Source organism: Aotus nancymaae, unplaced genomic scaffold (assembly GCF_030222135.1).
Source record: "Aotus nancymaae isolate 86718 unplaced genomic scaffold, 86718_ANA_hifiasm-v0.15.2.pri h1tg000021l, whole genome shotgun sequence".
In the NCBI taxonomy this organism is placed as follows: domain Eukaryota; kingdom Metazoa; phylum Chordata; class Mammalia; order Primates; family Aotidae; genus Aotus; species Aotus nancymaae.
This window is the reverse complement of record NW_026988433.1, coordinates 16,150,452-16,163,892: the sequence shown is the minus strand read 5'-3', so window position 1 is coordinate 16,163,892 and position 13,441 is coordinate 16,150,452. Positions and strand designations below refer to the sequence as shown.

Below are 13,441 nucleotides of genomic sequence, written 5' to 3'. Positions count from 1 at the left end.
CTCCACCCTCTCCTCCCCACTGTGTCTCCTGGGCAGGGCGGAGGGGGGCACCACCAAGAACAGTGTGCAGACTGTTGGCGTGGTGTGACACATGGCTAGCAGGAAGCAGAAGGACAGAGACAGGCAGGAAGGAAATAAGTTTCCTAGTTTATGTACTTCTTTCTCAGTGTGCCTTACTCTTCCGATCTCCTGAATTCCGTGTATTTTTTTTTTTCACTTACCGTCTCTGTATTTCTGAAAGATGTTGCCATCCTTCTCATCTTTCCTGAATTGGCTAGTTCCTTTCACATAGAATTTAACCTTCAGAATCTAGTCCCACACAGTCTAGCCATTCAAACATGTCACATCTGTTCAGTGTCTCTGTAGCGAAGCAAGTGGCCTTACTCCAGAGCATGGCCTGAGTTGTTCTCAAGGTGTCACACTGAGCTCGGTATTTTGAGGGCAGTGGGGTCTGGGGTATGTGTTCTAGTGTAGGGCTCCTCATTCAGAAGGGTGAGCTGACTGTGGCCTGGAGAGCCGGGGGACAAGGGCCATGCTTTGGTCAGGGTGATACCAACGTCTTCCCTTGCCTGCACGTTGCCAGGCTTAGGGACATTCGTCTTGTGTTTCTGTTTACTGGAGGATCAGTGGTCAGCCCAGAGGTACAGCAGGCCAGTATGAGAAAGCACATCTCTCCCATTTGGCTCTTTACTCACATGCACACTCTCTGGGTGCCACCTTGCAGGTAGAGAGCTGAGTTCTCCAACCAGGGAATTGGGGTGACAGAATGGCCTTTGGACTGTGCAGTATATGTATTTACTGTAGATTAATAATTTGGATGCAGTACTACTAGTAAACAAAGGACTCCTGAATCAGAGTACTTCTCCATAAGAAATTCCACCTGAGGCCAGTTGCAGTGGCTCACACCTGTAATCCCAGCACTTTTGGAGCCTAAGGTGGGTGGATTGCTTGAGGCCAGGAGTTCAAGACCAGCTGGGGCTGAAACCCCATCTCTACTAAAAACTGAAAAAACAAACTAGTGTGGCATGGTGGTGCATGTCTGTAATCCCAGCTACTCGGGAGGCTGAGGCAGAAGAATCGCTTGAATCCAAGAGACAGAGGTTGCAGTGAGCCGAAATTGTGCCACTGCACTCTAGCCTGGGCAACAGAGTGAGACCCTGTCTCAAAAAAAAAAAAAAAAAAAAAAGAAAAGAAATTCCAAATTGATCTTCTATGGCTGCTTCACTAATGTATCGTGAATTTCAGTGACTCGGTGAATCTCAGAGGTTATCTCATCAGCTCGCCAAAGAAACCCTGCGGGAATGATGGCTAGGGCCCCAGGAAGTCTGTGAACCCCCTTAAACTCATCAGCCTATCTTTGCAATTATGTGGTTCTATCATGGGGCTGTGGCCTCAGGAAGACTATGAACCCCTTAAACTCACTGGCCTGTCTTTGCAATTGTGTTGTTCTATCATGAGGCCCTTAAAGGCTTTTCTCACCCCTTTTCCTCCATAACACTCAGTTGCTTTACAAGTGGAATGAAACCCTCTGCAGCCGACATAAGCAACATAGCTTAAATACCTTGGTGGTGGGCGCACCCTACTTAATCATCTGGCCATTCTATCATCCTGGGGGCCTCGTGTCTGAGTAGGTTTGGCCTGGCCATGGCTTTGATGGAAGGAGTCATTTGTTGGAGTGGCACTAGTCATAGGGGAGAGTGAGTACTTCTATTTTCTAAGTGGGCAAAACCAGGGAGTGTTGTGCATTCAGCAAGAGCTTTTCATGAGCAGGCAGCATTGTCTGGCTGCTAAAGGCAAAATTTAATTGTTTCAGCAAATCAATTAGTCTTTAGGGACTTTAATCAGTCAAATCTGAGACCTGGATGAGGTATTAGAAAGCCTGTGCCTGTAAGACCATTAGTTCTGAGTATCCCTGCCACATCTCTCTCTGTCTTTCATGAGTGTGTGTTTGTGGGTAAATAGTGTGGCTTGTACAAATTTCTGCAAGTGATCCCTGTAGCGGGAGAGCTTGCAGGAGCAGATTGTTGCAATAGTGTAAAAGGAAAAGCAAGGAGATCTCACTACCCATGTCTTGTTATTGTTTTCTCATTTGAAATTGTCACCATTGTGCTGTGAGAATGTGAAGCGTGTTCGCAGCCTTCTGTCATCTAGTTGACATTTTCTCCTGTTGGAGTCACTCATCTAAACAGTGCTGCAGGAGTGGTTCCACACCACCCGATTCTTACTTGTCTGTTGTTGTAAGGCTCTATGCATTTTCCCCCACCATAGCCCTGCTCTTCAATCCCCTTTTGGAACCAAGTGTGTCGTTCTCTTCCAGATATACATCAGGGGATGTGAGAGTGTGGGACACCCGCACCTGGGACTACGTAGCCCCCTTCCTGGAATCAGAGGACGAGGAGGACGAGCCTGGACTGCAGCCAAATGTCTCCTTTGTGAGGATAAACAGCTCGCTGGCAGTAGCAGCTTATGAGGATGGTAAGTAACCACAACCCTCCTCCCTATTAAGGAAAAAAAAAGCTTTACAAAAATTAAGCAGCTGTGGCCGGCTCCCCCCTGTAATCCCTCCATACGTACACGTGGGCACACACACATGTTCACACACATACACTCACTCTTGTCTTTATGTGAAGAAGTTGGCCAACAACCGTCAATGCATTAGTAGGCATTGGAACACAGCACCCATTAAAACTGGTGTTTAATTCCTACTGGAACTGTCAGGCTGGGCGCTAGTGCCAGACACAAGGCTGGCCAAAGCTTCTTAAGCAAATAACTTGTTTGATATAAAATATTAAATATACTTGGCCTACTTTTCCTTTAGCCTCTGCTCAGCCTAAAGGCAATAGTGAAAAGGGGACAGACATAGATCATCTATCAACAAATACGGATACAGGAAAATGAAAGTCAGTGCCTACCTTTTCCTGGCATTTAATATACCATACAAAATAATTGGTAATAATGTGTTTTCTTTTTGACATTGATAGAATTCTCTTTGTACATGAGCAACTGTGGATTTTTGGAACTAGATAGGAATAGTCTGAAGTTAGCTCTACCTATGTAAAGGAACTCTTGACAGTGTATAGCTACTAGAAATGGTCATTTCAGTGGCCATGATATCCAGCAGGCCTACTTCTCATGCTGTTATCCTCCATTATGTTACAAAGCCTTGAATATCTACAAGCTTCATGTCCCCACTTGCCCAAAAGTTGGGACCACAACATATTTCAGAATTTTAAGTGTTCGTGTCATGGCACCACTGCAGATCTTCAGAGTCAGTATGACATTAGCAGTTGGCTCAGAGGGACAAAACTAAAGTGGTTAATGGGGGATTCTATACCCATGTGCTGTTTAAAAATTAGGGCTGAAATCTTACATATGTATACATATACATATTTGAGACAGGGTCTTACTTTTTTGCCCTGGCTAGAGTGCAGTGGCACTATCTCAGCTCACTGCATCCTCGACGTCCTGGGATCCAGCAATCCTCCCACCTCAACCTCCTGAGTAGCTGGGACAGCAGGGGCATGCCACCATGCCTAGCTAATTTTTTGTATTTTTTTTTTTTAGAGGCCGAGTTTCGCCATGTTGCCCAGACTGGTCTTGAACTCCTGAGCTCAAGCTATCCACCTGCTTCAGACTCCCAAAGTGCTAGCATTATGGGCATAAGCCACTGTGCCTGGCCTTGAAAATACTTTTATAATTTTATATAATTACTTTAGCAACATGATGTTGGTTTGATGTTAGTAGACATTATTGATGGATTTCCTTTTCAGCCTATAGAAATTCAGCTAAACTGTCTCTGTGGTATGATTAATATTTCATATGTTTGTTGAGACCCTGGATAGATACCCTAAGAGCAGCTTGAACATGTTTGCTACTTTTAAAATTATCAGTGAGCTTTTTTCAAAATACCTATTCAAAGTTTGCAGTACTTTTAAGTTAGACTCATATAGTTTGAAAATCATCTAATAGGCTTTCCCTACCATTCACACACACGAATGTGTACACACATATTCTTCTACAGATGGGGAAACGGAAGTGCAAAGAAGCCAGCTAGGTTGAAGTCAGCAGTGAATCCAGAACTGTGATTGTGTCTCCAGGGCCACGCTGCGGTGGTCATGCTGTTTATGGAATCCTGAACATAGAGACTCTTGTAGAAATGTGCGCCCATTTGATTTGCAGCCTGTGTCTCATATCTTGTTAGCTTGAAAATACAGCTTGAGGTGATATGCAAGGGTGTTGCTGCGGTTTTATATTGTTGGTTAGAATTGTCTTTGTTGCCCCATCCCTGTTGTTACATAGAAATATTGGAGAACAATGTATGCATGATAAAGAATCTACTTTCTTTCTTTTTCGGCAGAGTCTTGCTCTGCCACCCAGGCTGGAGTGCAGTGGCGCGATCTCTGCTCACTGCAACCTCTGCCTCCTGGGTTCAAGTGATTCTCCTTCCTGCCTCAGCCTCCCAAATAGTTGGGACTACAGGTGCCCACCACAACAACCAGCTAATTTTTGTATTTTTACTAGAGACGGGGTTTTGCAATGTTGGCCAGACTAAAAATCTATTTTCTTTGGTAGATGCTTAGCAAGTGATTGCCAAAATATATTTTAAATTCTTGTGTTTTTTTTTAAAGTCTTAGTTAAAATTCTAACAGAGCAAAAATATATATAAAATGACAAAAGTATGCAAAAAGAAGTTGAGGTGTTCCTCCCTGTCCCCCTACTTCCAGGCCCTCTCACATTTTACACATGGGGGGTCCTACTATGTATACTTTTCTGCACTGTTTTTTTTTTTTAACCTAATGGCACATCTTGGTGATCTTCTACATTCACACTTAGAGGGTAACCCTCATTCTTTTTAATGCCTGTGTAGTACTCCATTATGTGGCTGTACCATCATTTGTTTAGTAGGGCCCTCATTGTTACCCATTTGAGTTGTTTATTTTTGTTATCAAAAACAGTGCTGCAAAGCAACGTGCTGGAACAAATGCAGGATGGACTTGTCCAAGTGTGGCCATGGGGTGAGGTGGTAGTGATTGCTGGGCTGAAGGCTATGGCTGCTTTAGGCTTCGGTAACTATTGCCAAATTGCCCTCCACAAAGGTTTCACCAGTTTATAGTCTTCCCAGAAGTATGTGAGAGTAACTGACAGGTGAAAATGGAATTTTATTGTTTTTATTTGCCTTTCTTTAATTTTATGTGGACATCTTTTCTTTGTGTGTTGTTAGTTGTTTCTGTTTCTTTCTCTGCAAATTGTTCCTGTCTTCATTTGTCTTTTGGGTTGTCATCTTTTCTGATGGAAAAGAGAGAGCTTAAGAAATAATCCTTGCCTTATTTATTTCTGATATTTTTTTCAGTATGTCATTTATTCTGGTTTGTTTGTTTTGAGACAGAGTCTGGCTCTGTCATCCAGACTGGAGTGCAATGGTGAATCTCAGCTCTCTGCAGCCTCCACCTCCCGGGTTCAGGCAATTCTCCTGCCTCAGCCTCCCAAGTAGCTGGGATTACAGGTGCCCACCACCACACCCAGCTAATTTTTGTATTTTTAGTAGAGACAGGATTTCACCATGTTGGTCAGGCTGGTCTCAAATTCCTGACCTCAAGTGATCTGCCCACCTTGGCCCCCACGAAGTGCTAGGATTACAAGCATGAGCCACTGTGCCTGGCCTGTCATTTATTCTTTAATGGACTTGTTTTCTAGAAGGAACTTGGTGTGTGTATGAATGAATTTAATTTTTTAATCTGTAAGTGAGTGGGTTTTATTTTGTAACTTAATGTTTTTGATTACTGCATTTTTAGGGTTCGAAGATCAAAATAATATAAAGTTACACATTGAGAAATCTTGCTGTCACCCACTTTTGTTTGCTCCGTTCTGAAGTAACCATATATTTTACTTTCTTGTATATCTTTGTATTTTAGCATCACAAGTACAGACAAATATGAGTGTATATTCTTACTACCTCCTTTTTAAAAAACAAAAGACAGCATACTATTTACTTTACGTGATTCCACACCTTGGCTTTTTTTTGTAAATAGTACATTTTAAAAGGCTATTCACGTCTGTGTAGAGAGAGTTCTGCTTTTGCACACCTGAATGGTAATTCCATTGTGTATAAGCACTTTGGTTTATTGAAGGACTGTTGTGTTGTGTTTGCTGTTACAAGCAGTGTTGTAGTGAAAAACCTTGTAAAGATGCCATTTCATGCAAGTACAAGGAGGATTGTTTTCTATAACAGGCATTTCTGGGTTGCCGGGTAAGTGCAAATGGGGTTTTACTATTTGATGCTCTCTTCAGCAAGGCATGAAAGTGTGTCCATTTCCTCATAGTTTTGCCAGCAAAGTATGTTTCTGACTTTTGGGTATTCATCATTTTGAGACGAAATGGTCACCAAGTGTAGTTTTAGTTTACATTTCTCTTAATGTGAGAAAGGTTGAATTTTTTTTTAAATGTGTACCTGCTACTTGTAGTTCTTTCTTTTTCTCCTGTTACTGTTATGGCTTACTTTTTATACTTTTATATTTTTATCTTGTCTTGGATTAGTATGCAGTATGGTTCCAAGTACATCTTTTTCCCAACATTTCTTCTCAGAAAGCTCATCTTTACCTAACTGGTTTGAGGTGCTGCCTTTAAAAGCTTTTAGCTATGAAATTTACTCTGTATCTGGGTCTGTTTCTGAACTTGGTGTTCTGTTTCAGTTGGTCTGTCTGGCAGCTTAAATTTACATCAAGCTTGTCAGTCTTGTCCTTTGGGGTTTCACATCATGCTTGGGAAGATGATTACTCAATGACTGGGTAAAATCTATAGTGCTTCCAAGGCTGCAGTGTTTCCATGAAATCTTTGATTCACCTCAAGTTCATTTTGGTATGAAGGGCTCTTGCTTTTTGAGTTCTTGTGTTTTGCTGCTCCTTCCTCATGCTCAGCTTGTTTTCTTGGTCTGATTTGGGTCATCACTGTTTCTGTCATAAACAGTAACTTCTGTTCTTCCCCTAGACCTCAGGTGGCATTCTCTTTGGTCCCTCTTCAGTGTAACAGATCGACACTACGATATTTACACCAATATATTCATGAATAGCTACTTCTGGGCAAAGACAGGTTGAAATAATCAAACCCACATTTTTACATTACTTCTTTCCAGGAGCAGCTAACTGGCACTTCTTAGGCAAAAACATGGCAAAAAAAAAAAAAAAGGAAATTTACCTTGTGGGGTCTGCTGTATAAAATTGTGACATGGAAAAGAAGAATACGATACTAAAATGAGTTAACGAACTTCACTTCTCTGGTTGTGCCAAAGCCAGGCTCTGTAGCCACTGAAAGACCCTCTCTGGTCTACACACACATTCTCGTTGGAGGGAATCATATCCAGAGGGGAGATGGAACCTGCTTTGGGGAAAGGGAGTCCTCCCTGCATCCCTTTTAGCCTCTTTGCCCTGTAGGAACACTGTACACGCACCTGGGGTGTTGAGATTTGGCAAGGTGATCCACAGTTGTGATTTTTTGAATTCCAACCCACTGGCCTCATATTTCTTCTGCCTTGTTTCCGATTGTCAGCACTGGCCATCCTCCAGTTTGATTTTACCACTAATTGTGTTGCACGTTACCATACCAAAATGAATCAAATCAAAATGCTTTTCCTGGAGCATTAGATAAAGCAGGCGAAGGTTCTGAGTAATGAGCAGATGCTGCTGATGCAGGGACGGCAGAGACCTTGCCAGGACTCCATCTGCTCCGTGCTTGCCTGCCTTTGGCCTCGCGCCACAGCATTAGGGAATGGCAGTGTGCTCGAAACCCACTCCCTGGTCACAGAGTTTGTCTTGAAAGCTCACTCTTTGGTGAGAAATGAGATTACACATTTCTTAGGTGCAAAGAAGTTTTTATTTGTCCCCCTCAGTGGAGAGAGGAGAGATGCGATCTGGTGCGTATTAGCATGAGGAAGCCTGGATGGGACAGCCAGCCATCCTCTTTATACAGTGCCATCAAGCACGGCAAAGTGGCTTATCCACCTCCGCAGCACTCCCAGTGCAATTGTCTGAACACACACATGCTCCATTGTCAGGGACTACGGCTGCCCGGGGCTGAGGTGACTGTGATTTCTCATTTACTGACATATTAACAATGGACAGGGGTGGGTCTCTCCAAGCTGCTTTTTAGCAGTGAACAGTAGGAACATATTTTACTTAGGTGGCTGTGGAGACTAGGTGCTTCTAAAATTTTATTTAATATTTTGTTTTTAGTAAAAAATCAGTTCTTCATTTGTTTTGCTTATGTCTTTTGTCTGTATGTTGATGATGTCATTTGGATATGATGACATGGCCTTTGAATGCAATAGACAACTACCCCCCTACCCCAACATTGAAGTTTTAGAAGTGGATTCCTCTTTTTTTTTTTTTTTTTTTTTTTTTTTTGCGACGGAGTTTCACTATCCAGGCTGGAGAGCAGTGCAAACTCCGCCTTCTGGTTTCAAGCGATTTGCCTGCCTCAGCCTCCCAAGTAGCTGGGATTACAGACACCAGCCACCATGCCTGGCTAATTTTTGTATTTTTAGTAGAGATGGGGTTTCATCATATTGGCCAGGCTGGTCTCAAATTCCTGACCTCTGGTGATCCACCCAAAATGCTGAGATTACAGGCGTGAGCCGCCGCGCCCGGCCAGAAGTGGATTCTTAACATGTTAAAGGATTGCTTGGGAGAAGACCAAGGCAATTGACTGGATTGTGGAGAACTTGATTTTTTTCAAGGCCTTTCTTTTCCAGTCATTCTTGTCCTAAAAGTTTCAATAATCAGTTCTTGCCTGGTACCTTTGCCTACTCACCCTTAGGTCCAGGAATCTAGTCTTCATATTCAGACACATTGCAAACAAAACAGAATGAGACAACTTTCTAATGAAAACCAAAAAAAAAACACACTAGGCTTAGTCCTTGTAAAAGATAGGGTATGTATACAAACTTAAGCTTTTTTTTTTTTTTTTTTTTTAACAGGAGGAGTGCTCACATTTGAAACATATTCAGAAGGGAATGAAAACATTTAGGCTGGGTGTGGTGGCTCAGGCTTGTAATCCCAGTACTGTGGGAGGATCGCTTGAGCCCGGGAGTTGAGACCAGCCTGGGCAATATAGTGAGCCTCCATTGCTACAAAAACTAAACTAGCTGGGCATGGTGGGGTGCACCTGTGGTCCCAGCTTCTTGGCGGGCTGAGGTGGGAGGATCACTTGAGCCCTGGAAGTTGAGGCTGCAGTAAGCTGTGCTTGTTCTGGTGCAATTCAGCCTGGGTGACAGAGCAAAACCCAGTCTCAAAAAAAAAAAAAGCAGAATTCTGAACTGAATGGGGTTTTGGTGTGTAAGAAGCCCTTCTTAGGGCATTGCACGTTAAAGCTGACCTGCACTGGTCACATCTAGGATGTTAGAGTTTGTTTCACAGACAGGCCATAGAGACCATATCGGGCTGGAGGAAGTTGCGGAATACAAACAGTCTTTTAAAGTTTTTCCTATTCCTCAGTGACAGGAGCTTGAAATGATATGTGCTCTGGATAGAATCTGTGTTATGATCCTCACATGAGAGTCCACAGATTGGATTTTGGGTGAGAGCTGTGAGATCTATAGGAATTTTTTAAGAACCTGTGTTTTTGTTTGATAATCTTAAAAAATAATAACGTAGATCTTTTGACCCCATGACTGAACTGTGCTGTGCGATCTCAGTACCTGAATTTACACTTTGTGGTTGAGGCTTTTGGTACCAAGTGACCACCTGCATGCCTGCATTGACCTTGTCATGAATTGTTTTTCACACTGAGGGGTGTCCACAGTGAATTTTTAGGGATCCACAGGCCCTCAAAGTTAAGAAAAACTGGAGAGGAAAGTTTTTATGCTAGTAAGCACAGACTAATGGATGACCAATTTCTGGGATAACTATGGATTTTTGAAGTTACTAGTGAAAATAATTTGAAATATTTTTTCTCATGTAGAAAAACATGGCACATGAAATTTACAATATAAGAGTTAGTGTTAATCTTTTGGTTTATTAGAGGTGGTTTTACTGAAAACTGCTTTTTAATAATAGACACTAAGATACATAAATTCACAGTGGCCGTTCTGTTTTATTACAGTTGAGTTACAAACTGAAAGGAGCAATAGTAGCACAAGGCAGCTTTTGGGAGATAGTCTAGACTAGAGAAATAAATTGCCCAAGTTCTTAAGCATACCTAATGACAACTGAGCATGAATTTATTTGCTTTCTCGAGGAAGATAAATCGAATTTTAAGTGAGAGAATTTAATTTCCCTTTCACTATTTGCAGTTTTGGTTGTAGTGTTTATTTCATTCTGAACCCTAGGGCTTCATCCAAGCAGAAATAAGTATATTTGTGGAATGAATATATTTTTGTTTGAAAAGCAAAAGTCATCTGCCTGCATTTTTTTTTTTTTTTTTTTTGAGACAGAGGTTCGCTCTTGTTACCCAGGCTGGAGTGCAATGGCGCAATCTCGGCTCACCGCAACCTCCGCCTCCTGGGTTCAGGCAATTCTCCTGTCTCAGCCTCCTGAGTAGCTGGGATCACAGGCACGCGCCACCATGCCCAGCTAGTTTTTTGTATTTTTAGTAGAGACGGGGTTTCACCATGTTGACCGGGATGGTCTCGATCTCTTGACCTCATGATCCACCTGCCTCGGCCTCCCAAAGTGCTGGAATTACAGGCGTGAGCCACCGCGCCTGGCCTTGCCTGTCTTTTTATTCAAAAAGTTATTACATGGGCCTGAGTGGAGTAGAAAGCTGGTCTGGAGGGCCAGGGACGGTGTGAGAGGGAGGCCGAGTGAGGCAGTGGCCTGGGAGCTTGGCAGTATGCAGGGAGACTGAGCAGGTAAGCATGTCGAGGCTCACGGGAGCCAGTTCTCCCATGCTTGCAGAAGGAAGGTTCAGGTGTGGAAAGGGGATGATCAGAATGAACCCTGTGGGGCTAGATTGGACTAGGAGGCATCAGTGTGGAATTTGTGGTGTTAAATATAGATAGAGAAGTAAATGGAGATGTACATGCATGTTATATGTTTATACGTTTATGTGTGTCCTGGCTTTGTTTTATGAGAAGGGGTAAGAGCAGCAACAGCCCAGTAGCAGTGAGGACACCTCATGCCCAGCTCTCGAAAATGTCACTCTCTACTAAAAGGAACCAGGGATGCTTGGAGAAGTGGTGGACTCCAGGGCTGGGGCAGTGAAATAACAAAGTAAGCCTGGTACTTCTGATTGCACTGAAGTGAAGAAGTGCTTGAAAAATAATGATGGCATCTCACAAGAACACATGAGTGAGCTTGAAGATGTTCCCAGTGGCCAAATCTGGGGCAACTGGCGTATCAAAATCAATGTTGACAGTAATAGATTATAACCCACTGAATAGGAATCCACAAGTACACTGTGACAAAAATAAACAGATAAGTAAATAAAAAGAGAGGAGAGAAAAATTTCTTTACACTGGAATGTCAATGTAGAAAGCACGATGGGATTAGAAAATTACATATTGGCAACCATCACGGTAATAATTGATTCAGGCAAAAAAAAAAAAAAAAAAAATCAATGGAAGCTAAAACCAGAGGATGAGGGAGTTTTACATGGTCTCAAAAAAATCTCCCCACTAAACATGTTAATTAACAGGGAGAAAAAAGTAACTCTGCAGTCGAGAAACTTAACAGGTGCCATCTTAATAAAGGGGTCAGATTTAACATCGTCAGTAAGGGTGGAATTAATATCCTGTGCCACGTGACAGGATGCAGTGAGAAAAACACAGAATCACCTCTGTGATACTATTCCAGCCAAAAGTGCACGATCTAATCATGAGGAAAGATCGCACAAGCCCAAATTGAGGGACATTCCACAAAATGACTGGCCTGTCTGCTTTAGCACTGTCAGGGTCATGAGAGTCAGGGAAGGTCTTAGGAACTCTTCCAGGTGAAAAGAGAAGAGAGAGACACGACAGCCGAGTGCAGTGTGTCATCCTGGCTTGGGTCGTTTCTCTACAAAGAATGTAACCGGGACAGCTGGCAGTGGAATCTGAACAGTGAGTATATAGAAGTTCTTGCAGCTTTTCTGCAATTTTGAAAGTTTCAAAATGAAAAGATAAAAAATAAGATGATTTTGAATATGATGATGTAACAGGAACTGGATTTATCTATCTGCATTAAACAACTAGAAAACTGGACAAAATATATTAAACCATGGTTTCTAGACATTGGAAAATAAGTAGCCCACCCTGTGATCTCTTGGAGGAGAACAAGCATGGTGAGGCCCACAGTTACACCAGCTCACCAGCTGGAAACAACTCCAGACAAGGAGGGGCACCTAAACAGTCTGCTGACCTCCCTGACTCGAGGAGGCCCCAGTGAGGGCTCAGGGAAGCCAAAGTGGATAGAATTTGTGGGCCAGAGTATCGGAGAAGAGGGAGCTTCCAGAGGGAGAACCCCAGAGATTGGCTGAGGATCCCTTGAGTCTTTGGCTGGGTCTTGCTCTGCACATGTGTAAAAGGAAATACCTGGATCAGGAAAGAACTACCTGAATGGAGAAGGCACAAGAATCCTTGGAGCTCACATGGGGCTAAGAATAGTTTGCACTTCCTCAAGAGTAGAAAGACCTCATAATACATGGGTTGTTGAATGGAATCCTCAGAAGGGTACCATGTTTTAGCAATGGGGCTAACTCAGCCCTAGACTGAAAACTGCTCAAGATTCCCTAAAAAAAAAAAAAAAAAAAAAAAGGAAAGCAAGCCTTAAAAGGATCCAGCTGATTCTGAGTGTCTTCGTTTTGCATCAGAATAAACTTCCATGCTAGTTTGTAGAATACAGCAAAAGCTAGAAACCAGTAATGTAAAATTCATAATATCTGTCATCCAATAAAAATGAAGCATGACTGAGGCAGGAGGATCACTTGAGCCTGGGAGGTCGAGGCTGTAGTGAGCCATGATCATGCCACTGCACTCCAGCCTGGGCACAGAGTAACACCTGCCTCTGAAGAAAGAATATATTGTGCTACCCTGGTAACATTAAGCACAGCTAGTGCCCAGATTTTGGTTTCTGAATGTTCTTCAGTAAAAGGAACTAGGGCTAGGCCAGACAAATACAAGATGAATCTGGAACATCTTATGGGACCAGAAAGTAAGGATGTTAACAAAAAAAAAAAAAAAAAAAGATGAGGGCAGGGCATCTGTAGGACAGTGGAACTAAATTGGAGCTCCTGGGGGCTAAAGGAAGGACACCTTGAGCAACAAAACATGATGATAGTAATAGATTATAACCTATGGATAAATACCCATGAGTCCATAGGTATCAGTAAATAATTGAATAAATAAAGGCAAAGAGACAGCTCTTCCTTACAGTAGTATCTCAATTGCTATATGGAAAGAGATGATGAAAACAGAAAATCACTATTTGGCAAGCACCGTAATCATAATTGTTGTAGGCAAGAATCACCAGTGGAT

General features: G+C 42.6%; 1 protein-coding gene across 3 annotated transcripts in view; it reads left to right on the top strand.

The window, feature by feature from the left end:
- LOC105728572 (E3 ubiquitin-protein ligase RNFT2) overlaps positions 1 to 13,441 on the top strand; it is a 292,363-nt gene that overhangs the window by 223,768 nt on the left and 55,154 nt on the right. For all 3 annotated transcript variants that reach the window (XM_012468997.2, XM_012468996.2, XM_012468998.2), the window contains one exon: positions 2,318 to 2,475. In XM_012468997.2, coding sequence (XP_012324420.2) covers positions 2,318 to 2,475 — 158 coding nt within the window. The remainder of the gene's footprint in view (positions 1 to 2,317; positions 2,476 to 13,441) is intronic.